Source organism: Mobula hypostoma, chromosome 1 (genome assembly GCF_963921235.1).
Source record: "Mobula hypostoma chromosome 1, sMobHyp1.1, whole genome shotgun sequence".
NCBI lineage: Eukaryota > Metazoa > Chordata > Chondrichthyes > Myliobatiformes > Myliobatidae > Mobula > Mobula hypostoma.
In genome coordinates this window covers 201140130-201158591 of record NC_086097.1, presented here as the reverse complement: position 1 = coordinate 201158591, position 18462 = coordinate 201140130, and the positions used below count along the sequence as shown (strand labels likewise).

Sequence of the window (18462 nt, the reverse complement as noted above, 5' to 3'; positions counted from 1 at the left end):
GGGGTTCCCAACCTTTTTTATGCCATGGACAAATACCATTAAGCAAAGGGTCCATGGACTGCTGGTTGAGAACCCCTGTCATAGAGGGACAGAATCATAATCATGTAGCACAGAATCAGGTCCTTTAATCCAGTATTTCTTGACCATAAAATGCCCATGAACCAGCACTTAGTCCATAGCCTTTCTATGCCTTGGCAATTCATGTGCTTGTGCAGAAAAATGTGAAATTAGCTGCCTCTGCCATACTCTTGCAGTGTGTCCTGGTGCATTTGTAAGTTATAAACAGTGTGATATATTGGCCATCTTTGCCGTATCTGTAGACTGCTCAGTCACACAGAAACAGTACCATAATATTGAAATTAAACTTGTTTATTTCATGCGTCATTCTAATATTTCAAAATCCCAAACAATTATATAGAAACAAAATAATACCATATTTGTTGCATTTTCATTTTCTGAGACTCAGTAACTGTTTTCTGCTAAAATTCTTAACAGATCATCTTTAATTTGTCTGTTGTTGATTGTTTTCTATCATAGGAGTTATATGTCATGCTTACTCATTTTTCTCAATTTTCACTGTTGAATGCTTTGCATGCCTTGCATCAATCTGATCGAATATACTGTGATAACATAAATCAATTAACCTTAAGGAATATTCCTACAAAAATAGACTCTTACTTTATTAAATGTATATCTAATATTAAAACTTGTTTTCTACTTACTGTATGTGGTTCAAACAAAATATTTTTTCCAAATCTATAAAAATAATTTAACCCTAATTAGGAGCCCAATAAGTCTCATATATTTTATATTATATTATATGTCTTCATACCTTTCATTTATGCAGAGATATAAAAGGTTATGTAAGGTATTATTCTCTGTGATTGAAAATGGACAGTTGAATTTTATTCTTTTATTATCATTGCAAGGTAGACGGATGATGTGTTTTTCTAGAAATTTCTTTTCTGTTGTTGTTCTCCTGAAGCAGCTGATGACTGCTTAATGCTCTTTAGTTTTGTCATGCACTAAAGCACATGTTGCTAGGCCATGATAAGCCTTACAGGAATAAAAAACAGCTAACATGCCTATCAATATATTTTAACTGTGCATATTAAAGTTTAGGTGGGGCCAATTTATGCAGCTTGAATAGCATAAAAGCTCTATGCTTTTAAACAAAAGGGTAAAATAAATCCTTTAGTCGCCTTTATGGAACAGAGAGAAACAGAAATGTTTAACTCATCAGCTTTGCAGTCAGTGTTTCGCCTCAACTAGAACAAAACTGCTGAAGCATTTAGAGAAAATTAACCCCCCATCCTAGCAGCCAGATGTGACTGGATTCTATTGAATGCACATGAGTGGGCTGAAAAATCAAGAGACTGTAAAATTCCTGTCAAGCCTGTACAGTACAAAATGGGCTATTGACTGCTTTCTGTATTCTCTCCATCATTCTTTTTGAACACTGCCATTAATTTCCCCTCCTACTCTGACTTTTTTTTAAATCCCATCAGCTCTCTGCACTACAAACCAGGATGCATAAAGCACTAGTGGACTACTCCAGACAACGAGGCCTTTATAGTCAAGCGGAGCTGGCAACGTTCCTGGCTTTCTCTCATGAGAATGCTCAGAAAATAATAGCTGTGCAGGTATGTTTTAAAAGAGTTATGGAGAAATAATAGAATTAAGACTTAAAGGAAAATAATTGGAAATTGAAACTCAATATTAAAATGCAAACACATTATGGCATAATTGAAATTTCATATTAAGGGTGCTCATCTTGAGGTATATCTGTATGGCAATCTTTAAAGTTATATAGATATAACTAGAATTTCTTATTTTTATACATATTTAAACACAGCTAGTCCCTTCTTTGTTCTTACAATGTTTTTACTTTCATTAGCTGTTTTTGTTTTGATATTATTTAAAGCAAGTATATTGATTTTGCTGCTTGAATACAGATTTTAGGATAACGTAAAACTAATTTACCTCTTATTTAGACCATGGCCTTAAAAAATACCTTCTCGTGCCATTGAACAAATACTTTATCTTTCAGGTGCCCCAGCAAATGTCATTCAGGGGTCTAATTTTTATCATTCTCACAGGCAAGACTGCTTTATCTGGTTTGTTTTCAGAGTCAAATATGCAGTCTGTTTCCATAATCCTCCCCAGTTCCACAAATCTCTAAAATTGTTACATTTTTCCAGGTTTTGCCATCCAGGTGCAAAGTGGGCGAGTAGCTCTTTAACTCATGCAATTGCAGTGAATGGAGTGCTTCCTTAATAAGTTCTGCGTGAATGACCAAGAAAAAGGATGCAATTTCAGTTACCAAACCTCTAAACAGTGTTGCATAATGAATGGCATCACTCACTTGCATCCTATATTGGAACATATATGATATGTGCTTGCAGTTACTGCGACTGAAAATGTGTGAATCTTGCAGATTAACATCACTTTTGAATTTGTTGATAAAAACATTGATATTCAGTCACATTGCCCTTAAAAGTACACAAGAATGCAATTCAGGTTCTTGGCATTGATTTCACAATTGCTTCAGGGTTGCCTAGAGCCTTGCTGGTGAGTCATGAGAATGCTACGAGTTTATATACTGTTTGAGCAAGGTGCATGGCCAACTCTCTGGTTATTACTCCTGCCGTGGTCATTATTTTTTTTAATGATATTGCAGGGTATGCTGTTTAGACTGGAGCTACATACAGGCATAGTGTCAAAAAAGATGTTTCCAAGCACTTGAGGAAGGAAGGGAAGTTGTAGTCAATATCTTGAAACTTAATTCCTCATGAACCGCATTCCTATTTCTACTGTATGCATCAACAGAGCGGTTTATCTGGATGCTGAGGTTTTCTAAGTCATAGCTGACACACATCATTGTTCTTCTGTGAACAAATGGCACAGCTTTGCCTGATCAGATCAGGGCACTGTTACTCTGATGGTCCTATATTTTATAGAATAGCTGATCTGTGCGATTCTTCCAAGTTGCCACATAATGCATGCATTATGGGGATTGTTAGTGCTGTCTATATAAGTAAAAGGAACTTTTAGTCATATAGTCTTAGAAACATACAGCACAGAAATAGGCCCTTCCACCCATCTAGTCTGTGCCAACTCTTTTAAACTGCCTAGACCCATTGAGCTGCACCCAGACCAAAGCCCCCAATACCCCTCCCATCCATGCACCTATCCAAACTTCTCTTAAATATTTAAATTGAGCTCGCATGCCCCACTTGCACATTACCCTCTCACACCCCTTTGAGTGAAGAAGTTTTTCATTATGTACCCCTTAAACATTTCACCTTTCACCCATAATCCATGATCTCTAGTTGTAGTCCCACCCAACCTCAGCGGAAAAAGCCTGCTGGCATTTACCCTATCTATAATCCTCATGATTTTCTATACCTCTATCAAATCTCCCCTCAATATTCCATTTTCTAGGGAATAAAGCCCTAACTTATTCAATCTTTCCTCTCGTCCCAGCAACATCCTTATAACTTTTCTCTGTACTCTTTCAAACTTATTTACATCTTTTCTGCAGTTAGGCGAACAAAAGTGCACAAAATATTCCGAATTAGGTCTCAACAATGTCTTATACCATTTCATTATGACACCTCATCTCCTGTACTCAATGCTTCGATTTTTGAAAGGCCAATGTGCCAAAAGCTTTCATTACAACCATACCTAGCTGTAACACCACTTTGAATGAATTATGGAACTGTTTCCCAGCTCTGTTTGTTCTACTGCACTCCTCAGTGCCCTACCATTCACTGTGTAAGATCTATCCCGGTTGGTCCTACTGAAGTGTAAGACCTTGTACTTGTCTGCATTAAGTTCCATCTGCCATTTTTCGGCTGAATTTTCCAGCTGGTCCAGATCCCACTGCAAGCCATGATAGCCTTCCTCGCTGTCTGTTACACCCCCAATCTTGGTGTCATCCACAAATTTGCCTATCCAGTTAACCACATTATCACCCAAGTTGTTGATAAGATGACAAACAACTACGGACTGAACACAGGTCCCTCCGGCATTCCACTAGTTGCAGGCCTCCATTCAGAGAGGCAACCAGCTACTACCACTTTCTGGCTTCCTCACAAAACCAATGTCTAATCCAGTATGCTACCTCACCTTGAATGCCAAACACCTGAACCTTCTTGACCAGCCTCCCATGGGTCCCATTGGTCAGGAGGTTGTGTTTTTTCTTGCTTGAGTGGGGAGCTTTAAGATGAATGGACAAGCATGCTTGGAGCCAGGATCTCAAATCCTCATGGAGATAGGCTGAACTCAGGTGGTTCAAGCTCCATATAAGAATCTAGAACTCAACATGAATCATCCTCCCTTGGTTTCTGATCGCTGTGTGTGTTCTCGCTAATACAGCCGAACACCTTTATAACAATTGCCATGGGAACAGGAGCTAAGTGAAGTTTCACTGCAGGAACTGATCTCTGCAGCCACTTCCTGCCCCCTTCTCTTCATTTCTGCATTAAAGAGTCTCATATGAAGAGAATATAGGCTCTGTATGTCGAATCAGTGGCCAGGATGCCAAAATTTAAGTCATAAAGCAGGAGACTTGCTCCCTCCCCCTTAGAACCTCTCAAAAACACATTTTAACATTTTGCTAGTACTAAATAAAGAATGACCCCAAATGTCTGAAGCCTTAACATCAATTAGCCCAGGAATAAGTCAGCAGGAAATTATAATTGAATCACTAATAATCACAAACCCTTCATTAAAAATTAAAGGCAACATTGCGTACTCAAAGGATGCATGGACATTTTCATCAAGATTACCGTCACTTATTCATTGTCCTCAGGAATATCTGAGTATGAATACACCAGATTCCTATTTTGGAGTGATTGAATTTCTAGCCAGTAACTCAGCATGAAGTTTTTAAAGAAGTTCGATATAAGTTAACTAAACTGCTGATGTTGCTATAATGCATTAAGATAAGATTACACAACATATTGCATACTTCATGTATCATACATAGTACTTGCTTAGATTTTGCAGCAAAGTATTTCTAAATGGCTCCATATGTATGAAATGGACAGACTTTGATTATGTTTATGAATAATAGGCTGAAGGTTGTATGCCTCCACCCAGATCTTAAAATCAGTGCCTGTGATACTACAATACTACAATACTTTTGCTTATCTAGTCAGGATACAGTCATGTAGGGTAAATCAGCCCTGCGTTTCACAGCTTTTCATGTTCTTTTGTCAGTCTGTTCATTCTCTAACTGTCTTCTTCTTGTAGGTCTTGTTCCATTTGTCTCTGTCTAACTGCCCCCATTAACTAATTGATCTGATTACCTCCACAGTTTATCCCCAAGTTAAAGCTTCAGCTGCAACTTTGCCAATTCTAAAAATTCTTAAGACATTTTTAGTAATTTTACATCTTTCCTTCAGAGACATCAAAAAGTTATTGAAATGAAGGCAATACCAATGAATTGTTAAAAAAAAAGTTAGAATGCAGTAAATACTCATCAAAAGGGTTAAACCATATATAATAGAAACATCATTTGTACCTTATAACTGCAGTCCTGATCTTGTAGCAGGTCAAACTGGGAAAAATCCCTAACACACACGCAGTTTCACTTTATTAGGTACACCTATACTCCTGCTCTCTAATGCAAATATCTAATCAGTCAATCTTGTTTCAGCAGCTCAGTGTATGAAAACATGCATACATGGTCAAGAGGTTATGTTGTTGTTCAGACCAAACATTGGAATAGGAAATTAATGTGATCTAAGTGACTTTGACTGTGGAGTGATTGTTGATGCTAGGTGGAGTGGTTTGAGTATCTCAGAAACTGCTGAACTGGGATTTTCATGCTCAACAGTCTCTAGAGTTTGCAGAGAATGGTGCAAAAAACCAAAAATACATCCAGTGAGTGGCAGTTTTATGGACGAAAATTGCTTGTTAATTAGAAAGAATTGGCCAGACTGGGGTTTAAGCTGACACGAGAGTGACAGTAACTCAAGTAACCACATGTCACAACAGTGCCATCTCTAAATGAACAATATGCAGCAGCAGAAGACCATAAACGTACACTCTGTGGCCATTTTATTAAACACAGGAAGTAACTAATTCCCAGGACCTGACTAAGTGCTACTTCAGAATTTGTGGGAAGCCAGAGAAGAAATTGCAGAGGCTCTTGCAGAAATATTTGCTTCATTCTTTGCCACCGGTGAAGTTCCTGAAGACTGGGAAATGGTTAATGTCTTTCTATTGTTTAAGAATGGTAGCAAGGACAAGCCACCAGACTACAGGCCAGTCAGCCTGACAACAATGATGGAGATGTTACTGGAGGGAATTCCTGAGGGACACCAGCATTCAGATAGACAGAGTCTGATTAAGAGGGTTAGCTTGGATTTATGCATGGGAAGTCATGCTTGATAAATGTTTTAGGGTTCTTTTGAAGAGCTAGCTAAAAAAGTAAATGGATGTAGGGAAGTTGCTGTTGTCTTTTTGGACTTTAACAAGGCTTTCCACAATGTCCTGCATGGCAGGTTGGTCTGGGTAGTCAGGTCTGCAGGGATTGGTGTTGTGATTCTTGGTATTTGTTATTTATATAAAGTATTTGGATGTGAACACACAAGTCATGATCGGTAAGATTGCCGATGACATGAATTAGCAGGTGTTATTGATAGTGGAGAAAGTTATTGTAGATTACAGGGGGACCTTTATCAGTTAGGGAAGTGGTCAAATGAGTTTCAATATAGATAAGTGTTAGGTAATGTATTTTGGAAAGTCAAACTAGCATATGACTTATACAATGAATGATACAGCATTAGGGAGTGCAATGGAACAGAGAAACCAAGGAACAAAAGCACATAGTTCATTCAAAGTGGCATCATAGGTAGACAAGGTGGTGAAAAAGGCATTTAGCAATCTGGCTTTCATCAGTCAGAGCACTGAGTATAAGAGTAGGGACATTATTTTGCAGTTATACAAGTCATTAGTGAGGCCACACGTGGAGTTTTGGTTACCTTGTTACAAGAAAGATATGGTTAAACTGGAAAGAGTGCAGAAAAGGTTTATGAAGATGGTGTGAGGAATAGAGGATCTAAGTTATTGGGGGAAGCTGGCCAGCTGAGGTCTTTATTCCTTGGACTATCGAAGAATGGGGGGCAACCATATAGAAGTATTTAAAATTATGAGAGACATAGATAAGGTGGGTGATAAGTCTTTTCCCAAAGTAAGGGAGTTCAAAACTGGGGGAATAGCTTTAGGGAGAGACAGGACCTGAGATGCAATTTTTTCCACACAGAGGTATATAGACCGAGTTGACAGAGGAAGAGGTTTAGGCTGGTACAATAGCATCATCCCAAAAAACTCTTAGATAGGCACATGCAGGGGAGGCACATGGAGGGATATGTGCCAAAGACAGGAAATTTGTACAAATTAGATGGAGGACTGTTTGTCATGGCCTTATTGGACTGAAGGGCCTGTATCAAGGTTATATTGCTCTACGACTCTATGTTGGACACCATGTGGACTCTTGCAGTGGAGAGTATTGACTTATACAATACCTTAGATTGTTTATCAGTTTAAAACTTATTCATTAGTTAACACATGCATTAAGGTCCCAGATAAACTGCAATTAAACTTCGAATTGCAGCATTCCTGCTCAGAACCAACAGTATGTACCATACCAGTGCGAATTGGCCTAATGCATATTATACCCAATTTATTTTCATAATTCTGTATGTCTCATAAGAGATAAATGCTGTAAACCTTAACAGTGTAAAATAAACAGTTTTCTTGTTGGTTTTAAGCATCCACTATGAATATCATTGAAATAACATTTTATAGTCAATTTTGATTAGAAAGATTTGTCAAATTAGAAACATAAGCAAAAATATGAAATTGAGTGATAAATAACAAATGGAAAAATTACTTCAAAATTGCAAATACAGTTATGTAGACTGACCTGTGGTGTGACTGGTAGTACCCTCATATCACCTATCCGCTCAGTTTCTGGAATAACCAACATGACATCTTTGTGAACAGCAAAGATCCCATATCAAGTCTTCATGTCTCTCGGGTAGCATTTAATTGCAAAATGACATTGCAACACAAATTAAACTAATAATGTTTTAAAACAAAGTTAAGGGATTTTGCAGGGAATATATAAGTAAAATAATTGCCCTATTCCAAGGAGTGTTTTAGACCATAAGACCATAAGACAAAAGAGCAGAAGTAGGCCATTCGGCCCATCGAGCTGATCCATTCTCCTATTTAGTCCCACTCCCCCGCCTTCTCACCATAACCTTTGATGCCCTGGCTACTCAGATACCTATCAATCTCTGCCTTAAATACACCCAATGACTTGGCCTCCACTGCTGCCCGTGGCAACAAATTCCATAGATTCACCACCCTCTGACTGAAAAAATTTCTTCGCATTTCTGTTCTGAATGGGCGCCCTTCAATCCTTAAGTCATGCCCTCTCATACTAGACTCCCCCATCATGGGAAACAACTTTTCCACATCCACTCTGTCCATGCCTTTTAACATTCGAAATGTTTCTATGAGGTCTCCCCTCATTCTCCTAAACTCCAAGGAATACAGTCCAAGAGCGGACAAATGTTCCTCATATGTTACCCTCTCATTCCCAGAATCATTCTAGTGAATCTTCTCTGTACCTTCTCCAACGTCAGCACATCCTTTCTTAAATAAGGAGACCAAAACTGCCCACGGTACTCCAAGTGAGGTCTCACCAGTGCCTTATAGAGCCTCAACATCACATCCCTGCTCCTATACTCTATTCCTCCAGAAATGAATGCCAACATTGCATTCGCCTTCTTCACTACTGACTCAACCTGGAGGTTAACTTTAAGGGTATCCTGTACGAGGACTCCCAAGTCCCGTTGCATCTCAGAACTTTGAATTCTTTCCCCATTTAAATAATAGTCTGCCCGTTTATTTTTTCTGCCAAAGTGCATAACCATACACTTTCCAACATTGTACTTCATTTGCCACTTCTCTGCCCATTCTTCCAATCTATCCAAGTCTCTCTGCAGACTCTCTGTTTCCTCAGCACTACTGGCCCCTCCACCTATCTTCGTATCGTCAGAAAACTTAGCCACAAAGCCATCTATTCCATAATCCATATCGTTGATGTACAATGTAAAAAGAAGCGGCCCCAACACTGATCCCTGTGGAACTCCACTGGTAACCGGCAGCCAACCAGAATAGGATCCCTTTATTCCCACTCTCTGTTTCCTGCCAATCAGCCAACGCTCTATCCACGTATGTAACTTTCCCGTAATTCCATGGGCTCTTATCTTATTAAGTAGCCTCATATGTGGCACCTTGTCAAAGGCCTTCTGAAAATCCAAATATACAACATCCACTGCATCTCCCTTGTCTAGCCAACTGGTAATTTCCTCAAAAAATTGTAATAGGTTTGTCAGGCAGGATTTTCCTTTAAGGAATCCATGCTGAGTTCTGCCTATCTTGTCATATGCCTCCAGGTACTCTGTAACCTCATCCTTGACAATCAACTCCAACAACTTCCCAACCACCGATGTCAAGCTAACAGGTCTATAATTTCCTTTTTGCCTCCTTGCCCCCTTCCTAAATAGCGACGTGACATTTGCAATCTTCCAGTCTTCCGGAACCATGCCAGAATCTATCGACTTTTGAAAGATCATCGCTAATGCCTCCGCAATCTCCACAGCTACTTCCTCCAGAACACGAGGGTGCATTCCATCTGGTCCAGGAGATTTATCTACCTTTGGCCTATTAAGCTTCCTGAGTACTTTCTCTGTTGTAATTGTGACTGCACACACTTCTCTTCCCTGCCACCCTTGAGTGTCTGGTATACTGCTGATGTCTTCCTCAGTGATGCAAAATACTCGTTCAGTTCCTCTGCCATCTTCTTATCTCCCATTACAATTTCTCCAGCATCATTTTCTATCGGTCCCATATCTACTCTCACCTGTCTTTTACTCTTTATATACTTGAAAAAGCTTTTAGTATCCTCTTTGATATTATTTGCTAGCTTCCTTTCATAGTTAATCTTTTCTCTCCTAATGACCTTCTTGGTTTCCTTTTGTAAGATTTTAAGAACTTCCCAATCCTCTGTCTTCCCACTAATTTTTGCTTCCTTGTATGCCCTCTCCTTTGCTTTAACTTTGGCTTTGACTTCTCTTGTCAACCATGGTTGCATCCTTTTTCCACTCGAAAATTTCTTCTTTTTTGGAATATACCTGTCTTGCACATTCCTCATTTCTCGCATAAACTCCAGCCACTGCTGCTCTGCTGTCTTTCCCGCCAGTGTCCCTTTCCAGTCAACTTTGGCCAGTTCCTCTCTCATGCCACTGTAATTTCCTTTATTCCACTGAAATACCGACACATCAGATTTCGGCTTCTCTTTTTCTAATTTCACAGCGAACTCAATCATGTTATGATCACTGCCTCCTAAGGGTTCCTTCACCTCAATCTCTCTAATCACCTCCGGTTCATTACACAATACCCAATCCAGTACAGCCGATCCCCTAGTGGGCTCAACAACAAGCTGATCTAAAAAGCCATCTCGCAGACATTCTACGAATTCTCTCTCTTGAGATCCAGTGCTGACTTGATTCTCCCAATCTACTCGCATGTTAAAATCCCCCACAATTATCATAACATTGCCCTTCTGACAAGCCTTTTCTATTTCCAGTTGTAATTTGTAGTCCACTTCCCTGCAGCTGTTTGGAGGCCTATAAATAACTGCCATCAGGGTCCTTTTACCCCTGCGATTTCTTAGCTCAACCCATAAAGATTCTGCACTTTCTGATCCTATATCACCTCTTTCTAATGATTTAATATCATTTCTTACCAATAAAGCCTCGGCTCCCCCTCTGCCTACCTTCCTATCCTTCCGATACACCGTGTATCCTTGGACGTTTAGCTCCCAGAGACATACATCCTTTAGCCAGGTCTCAGTGATGGCCACAATTTGGATGATTGTATAAAATGCTGAAAATATTTTATTTTGCAACATTTAAGCATGGAGGTCAATACTTGGAGAGAGAGTGTGTAAAATATTCAATTCTATTGTAAGCCATTTATACCACTCACATAACTACATTTATCTATTCTGTCCCAATCTTAATTCATCTGAACTACTCATCACCTTTCCTAATATCTAATTGGACAAGAATCAGTACATTTCATGATCCTGGGTGCTAACGTTATCACATTTTATCTTAGTTAATACATTTCATGATATTAAGAATGTCTTAATGCATACAAAGGCATACAAATAAATTGTGTTAACTGTGTAAATCCTTCCAGTTATTTGATGTTTTCAGAATAAGTGCTTTATTAAAAGGGGGGGGGTGGGGAGATGGTATTATACTGCCAGTACTTATGCAGGTAAAAATAAAATTTATAAGGCCATAAGACTATAAGATATAGGAGCAGAAGTAGGGCTTTTGATCCATTGAGTCTGCTCTGCCATTCAGTCATGGGCTGATCCAATTCTTCCAGTCATTTCCACTCCCCTGCTTTCACCTCCATACCCTTTGATGCCCTGGCTAATCGAGAACCTATCTATCTCTACCTTAAATAGACCCAATGACTTGGCCTCCACAGCCGTTCATGGCAACAAATTCCAGAGATTTACCACCCTCTGACTAAAGTAATTTCTTCGCATCTCAGTTCTAAAAGGACGTCCTTCAATTCTGAAGTCGTGCCCTCTTGTCCTAGAATCCCCTACCATGGGAATTAACTTTGCCATATCTAATCTGTTCAGGCCTTTTAACATTCGGAATGTTTCTACGAGATTCCCCTTCATTCTCCTGAACTCTGGGGAATACAGCCCAAGAGCTGCCAGACGTTCCTCATACGGTAACCCTTTCATTCTTGGAATCATTCTTGTGAATCTTCTCTGAACTCTTTTCAATGTCAATATGTACTTTATAAAATAAAGAACCTAAAACTGCACACAATACTCCAAGTGTGGTCTCACGACTGCCTTATACAGCCTCAACATCACATCCCTGCTCTTATATTCTACTAGACAACAGGGTGACCCGTTGGGGCACCCTTTGAGAGAAGGGTAGTGCAGTCTGATGTGACCAGAATGAACATTAAATTTTCCTGAATGCTATCGGTATCACTTTGCTTTGGAAATTGAAGAAGAAAACCTCAGTTTACTAAAGAAGAACGACGCGTAGCAAGGCAAATATAGCACCTCCTCATTTAACGAAGGACACTTTTGATGGCATCATTTCTGGTTGATCTGCCACCCTTGTGCCTCTCGTTGTCATTCTGGAGACGTGCATTTCTCAGCTCCTTTGTCTCTTCATCTCTCCTCCTATGCCAGTTGCTGTCATTTTTGAGACATGCATGCCTCTCCTCCTCTGTCTCTTCTTCTCTCATCTTTTTTGTCCTGACTCTTTGATCCTGGAGTCGTGCAGCCCCGGCCTCATCTGATTCTTGCTCTCTCCCTCTCCTTGCCACTTCCCAATGACGTTTGGCGTCATAATATTCCCCTTCCCTTTCCACGCAGCATAATTAGGCTGACCATTCTTTTTTTAACCCTAATGCTGGATAGAAGATACGAAGCACTAACACCAAAGGATGCTGATTATTCTTGATGATGTGGTTGGTGCTCTCCTAAATGGACATGATATAGTCACCGCTGTCCTTTGACTGCAGCAAAGGGTTTTATGGGTGTCATTACAATAAGATTTAATTATCTCTTATTGATGCGTGGCAGTTAGATCTTTGCCAATCCTGCACATGCTGATGGTGATTAGCAGAATGTGACCCCTTGAAATAGAGCTGCCCTGCCCTTTAGCTCCGGTAGGTGTTGCTGCTGAGGCTGGCCGTGTGCATGCGTCGGGCTATCGCGTCCTGAATTCCATGATGGCCGATCGGGTCTCGTGTGAAAGCCAGTCTGTTGATTTTTGGCAAATGAGCAATTTTATATGAATATATAACCCTGAACTTTGCCTGCATTCTGAAAGTTAGCGCATTTTAATTTGATTTAGCCAAAAAAGTGACGCTGTAATGCACCGTTTGCGCTAATTGGAGGTCACAAACAGACAAACACAGCATGAGAGTTTTAGGAGCATATAGATACCTCTAGAAATGAATGCCAACATTGCATTTGCCTTCTTCACAACCAACTTAACCTGGAGGTTAACCTTTACGGTATCTTACACAAGGACTCCCAAGTGCTTTTGCATCTCTGCATTTTGAATTCTCTCCCCATCTAAATAATAGTCTGCCCGTTTATTTCTTCCATCAAAGTGCATGACCATACACTTTCCAACATTGAATTTCATTTACCACTTCTTTGCCCACTCCCTTAAACTATCTGAGTATCCCTGCAGGCTCTCTGTTTCCTCAACACTACCTGCTCCTCCACCTCTCTTGGTACCATCATCAAATTTAGCCACAATTCCATTAGTACCATAGTCCAAATCATTGACATACATTGTAAAAAGCAGCGGTCCCAACACCGACCCATGTGGAACGCCACTGGTAACTGGCAGCCAGCCAAAATAGGATCCCTTTATTCCCACTTTCTGTTTTCTGCTGACCAGCCAATGCTCCACCCACGCTAGTAACTTCTCTGTAATTCCATGGGCTCTTGTCTTGCTAAGCAGCCTCATGTGCGGCACCTTGTCAAAGGCCTTCTGAAAATCCAAGTACACCATGTCTACTGCATCTCCTTTGTCTACCCTGCTTGTAATTTCCTCAAAGTATTTCAGTAGGTTTGTCAGGCCTATCGTGTAGGTTTTAGCCTATCTTGTCATGTGCCTCCAGGTCTTCCATAATCTCATCCCTAACAATCGATTCCAACAACTTCCCAACCACTGATGTCAGGCTAACACGTCTAAGGTTTCCTTTCTGCTGCCTCTCACCCTTCTTAAAAAACAGAGTAACATTTGCAATTTTCCAGTCATCCGGTACAATGCCAAAATCTATTGATTCTTGAAAGATTATCGTTAATGCCTCCGCAATATCTCCAGCTACTTCCTTCAGAACCCAAGTGCATTTCATCAGGTCCAGGAGATTTATCCACCTTCAGACCATTAAGCTTCCTGAGCACCTTCTCAGTTGTAATTTTCACTGCACAAACTTCACTTCCCTAACACTCTTGAATGTCCAGTATACTGCAGACACCTTTCACTGTGAAGACTGATGCAAAATATGCATTCAGTTCCTCTGCCATCTCTGCATCTCTCATTACAATATCTCCAGCATCATTTTGTATTGGTCCTATATCTAATCTCACCTTTCTTTTACCCTTAATATACTTTGAAAAGCTTTCAGTACCTTCTTTGATATTAGTCGCCAGCTTCCTCTTATAATTCATCTTTTCCTTCTGAATGACCTTCTTAGTTTCCTTCTGCAAGTTTTTAAAAGCACCCGTGGCCTCTATCTTCCCACTAGCTCTGGCTTCCTTGTGTGCCCTCGCTTTTGCTTTTACTTTGGCTCTGACTTCACTTGTCAGCCATGGTAGTGTCCTTCTTCTCTTTGAAAATTTCTTCTTATTTGGAATATATCTGTCTTGCACTTTCCTCAATTTTTGCGAAACTCCAGTCAATGCTGCTCTGATGTCATTCCTGCAAACATCCCTTTCCGGTCAACTTCCCTCATGCCATTATAATTTCCTTTATTGTCACATTGTATTTTACTTTCTCCCTCTCAAATTTCAATGTGAACTCGATCATATTGTGATCACTGCTCCCTTAGGGTTCCTTAACCTCAAAATCTCTTATCACCTCCTTATCATTGCACAACACCCAATCCAGCACAGCCGATCCCCCAGTGGGCTCAAAAACAAGTTGTTCTAAAAAGCCATCCCTTAGACATTCTACAAATTCTCTCTCCTGAGGTCCAGTACTGATCTGCTTTTCCCAATTCACTTTCATGTTAAAATCCCCAACGATTATCATGATATTGCCTTTCTGTCATGCCTTTTCTATCTCCAGCTGTAATTTGTAATCCACATCCCGGCTGCTGTTTGGAGACCTGTATACAACTGCCATTAGGGTCCTTTTACCCTTGCTATTTCTTAACTCAACCCATAGAGACTCTACACCTTCCTATATCATCTCTTTCCAATGAATTAATATTATTTCTTAAACACAGAGCCATACCACCCCTTCTGCCTATTAACCTACCTTTCCGAAATACCGTATATCCTTGGATGTTCAGCTCCCGATGGCAGCCATCCTTTAGCCAAGTTTCAGAGATGGCCACAACATCATATTTTCCAATCTGTAGCTGAATTTCAAGATCGTCCATTTTTTTCCTTATGCTGTGTGCATTCAAATACAATACTCTCAGTCCAGTGTTTGTTGCTTTCTGTTTTAACTGCACCATGCCTCTATTGCCCTGAAACTCATGCTACTGGCTTTGATTAAGCCTCAGCTCCTGCCTATTCTTTCTATAATCTCTGTTGCATGCTATATTTGATTTATTTCTGCTTTCCCCTTCCTCAGCGCTATCATCGCGGTTCCCATCTCCCTGCCAAATTTGTTTAAACCCTCCCTATCAGCTCTATTAAATGTGCTCACTAGGATATTGGAACCCTTTGGGTTCAGGTGTAACCCATCCTTTTTGTACAGGTCGTACCTCCCCCAGAGGAGGCTCCAGTGATGCAGGAATCTGAATGCCTGCCCCCTACACCAGTCTCTCAGCCACACATTAATACGTCTGATCATGCTATTCTTGCACTCGCTAGCACGTGGCACAGGCAGTAGTCCTGAGATTACTACCCTAGAGGTCCTGCTTTTCTGCTTCCTACCTAACTCCCTGAATTCTCTCTTCAGGACCTCCTCCCTTTTTCTATCTATGTCATTGGTACCAATGTGTATCCAGACTTCTGGCTGTTCACCCTCTCCCTTCAGAATACTCTACACCCAAACCGATACATCCCCTATCCTGGAACCTGGGAGGCAACACACCCTGCGGGTATCTCTATCAGACTGACAGAACCTCCTTTCTGTTTCCCTCACGATGGAATCCCCTATGACTACCACATTCCTCATCTTCCTCTTTCCCTCCTGCACCACGGAACCAGGCTCAGTGCCAGCGACCTGATCGCTGTAGTCATCCTCTGTCAGGACATCCCCCTCAACCGCATTCAAAATGAGATAACGATTACCGAGGAGGATGGCCACACGGGTGCTCTCTACTATCTGAGCTCTTCCCTTCATTTCCCTGACCATCACCCATTTATCTAACACCTGCAGCCTCAGGGTGACTAACTCCTTGCAGTTCCTCTCTATCTCCTGTTCACTCCCCCTAATAAGCTGTAGGTCATCAAGCCGCAGCTCCAGATCCCTAACATGATCTCTCAGGAGCTGCATCTTGGTGCACCTGGTGCAGATGTGGCCATCTGGGAGACTGGAAGGTTCCTAGGATTCCCACATCCGACACCCAGAGCAAAATACTAACCTTACCGGCATGCTCTCTATTCCTCAAAAAAAAAAGCAAAGTAAAACCAAAAACGAAGTCCACTTACCTCGTCAAAGCTCACTTTCGCCGAAGCCTGAATGAGCAAAAACCTGTCACTTCTACTCTCGCCACTGACCTACTCCCAACAATGGCCGTTCCGCATATCCCTTCTGTACTTTTAATTAGTTCGCCAAGCTCAGTTGCCGCTGCTGATAGCCCGGCACAATGGACTAACGCCCGTGAAGCTCTCATTTTAAATCAGTGACTCTGACCTGCGAGAAGCAATCCTCTGTTGAGCTCAGTTGCCACTGCTGATAGTCAATTTACTTTTCTCTTTTGATTTCCGTGTTCTGTTCACCAAAAGTTAGTCGAAAATGTATCCGTTAACCTTGTATATTTTCTTTACAAATAAAACCCAGTGCAACAAGGCTGAAAACTGGGGAGGGGGTGTAGCTCAAAAATGAGAGGAGAAAGAGTTTAAAGACCCTTAAAAAATGCTGGTGAACGCAGCAGGCCAGGCAGCATTTCTAGGAAGAGGTACAGTCGACGTTTCTGGCCGAAACCCTTCGTCAGGACTAACTGAAAAAAGAGATAATAAGAGATTTGAAAGGGGGAGGGGGAGATCCGAAATGACAGGCGAAGGCAGGAGGAGGATGGATGGAGCTAAGAGCTGGAAAGTGATTGGCAAAAGGGATCATAAGATCATAAGATACAGGAGCAGAAGTAGGCCATTCGGCTCATCGAGTCTGCTCCGCCATTCAATCATGGGCTGATCCAATTCTTCCAATCATCCCCATTCCCCTACTTTCATCCCATACCCATTGATGCCCTGGTTAATCAAGAAACTATCTATCTCTGCCTTAAACACAACCAATGACTTGACCTCCACAGCCACTCATGGCAACAAATTCCACAGATTTACCACCCTCTGACTAAAGTAATTCCTTTAATCTGTCTGTCCTTTTGTAGCCTCTCTATTTCCTCAAAATGTCCTGTCCCTCCAACTGACTTGGTATCATCCGCATCTTTGCAACAAAGTCATCAATTCTGTCATCCAAGTCATTGCCAAATAACATAAAAGAATCGATCCCAACACAGATCCCTGTGGCACACCACTAGTCACCAGCAGCCAATCAGAAAAGGTTCCCTTTATTACAATTCCTTGCCTCCTGCCAATCAGCCACTGCTTTATCCATACAAGAATCTTTCCTGTAATATCATGGGCTCATAACTTGATAAGCAACCTCATGTGTGGCACCTTGTCAAAGACTTTCTGAAACTTCACGTGCACATGGATATGAGAGGATTATGGGACGGGACGCCTAGGGAGAAAGAAAGGGGGAGGGGGGAAGTCCAGAGGATGGGCAAGCAGTATAGTGAGAGGGACAGAGGGAGAAAAAGGAGAGAGAGAAAAAAAAAATTAATAATAATAAATAAATAAATAAATAAATAACGGATGGGGTACGAAGGGAGGTGGGACATTAACAGAAGTTAGAGAAGTCAATGTTCATGTCATCAGGTTGCAGGCTACCCAGAAGGAATATAAGGTGTTGTTCCTCCAACCTGAGTGTGGCTTCATCTTGACAGTAGAGGAGACCGTGGATAGACATATCAGGATGGGAATGGGACGTGGAATTAAAATATGTGGCCACTGGGAGATCCTGCTTTCCCTGGCAGACATAGCGTAGGTGTTCAGCGAAACGGTCTCCTAGCCTGTGTCGGGTCTCGCCAATATATAGAAGGCCGCATCGGAAGCACCGGACGCTGTATATCACTCCAGCCGACTCACAGGTGAAGTGTCGCCTCACCTGGAAGGACTATCTGGGGCCCTGAATGCTGGCGAGGGAGGAAGTGTAAGGGCATGTGTAGCACTTGTTCCGCTTACAAGGATAAATGCTGGGAGGGAAATTGGTGGGAAGGGATGGGGGGACGAATGGACAAGGGAGTCATGTAGGGAGCGATCCCTGCAGAAAGCGGGGGTGCGGGGAGGGAAATATGTGCTTAGTGGTGGGATCCTGTTGGAGGTGGCGGAAGTTACGGAGA

The 18462-nt window shown here is 41.3% G+C and overlaps 1 protein-coding gene across 1 annotated transcript in view; it reads left to right on the top strand.

Moving 5' to 3' along the window:
• LOC134342938 (coiled-coil domain-containing protein 178) overlaps nt 1–18462 on the top strand; it is a 361847-nt gene that overhangs the window by 273679 nt on the left and 69706 nt on the right. The window contains exon 19 of the mRNA XM_063041651.1: nt 1509–1643. Within this exon, the coding sequence (XP_062897721.1) occupies nt 1509–1643 (135 nt within the window). The remainder of the gene's footprint in view (nt 1–1508; nt 1644–18462) is intronic.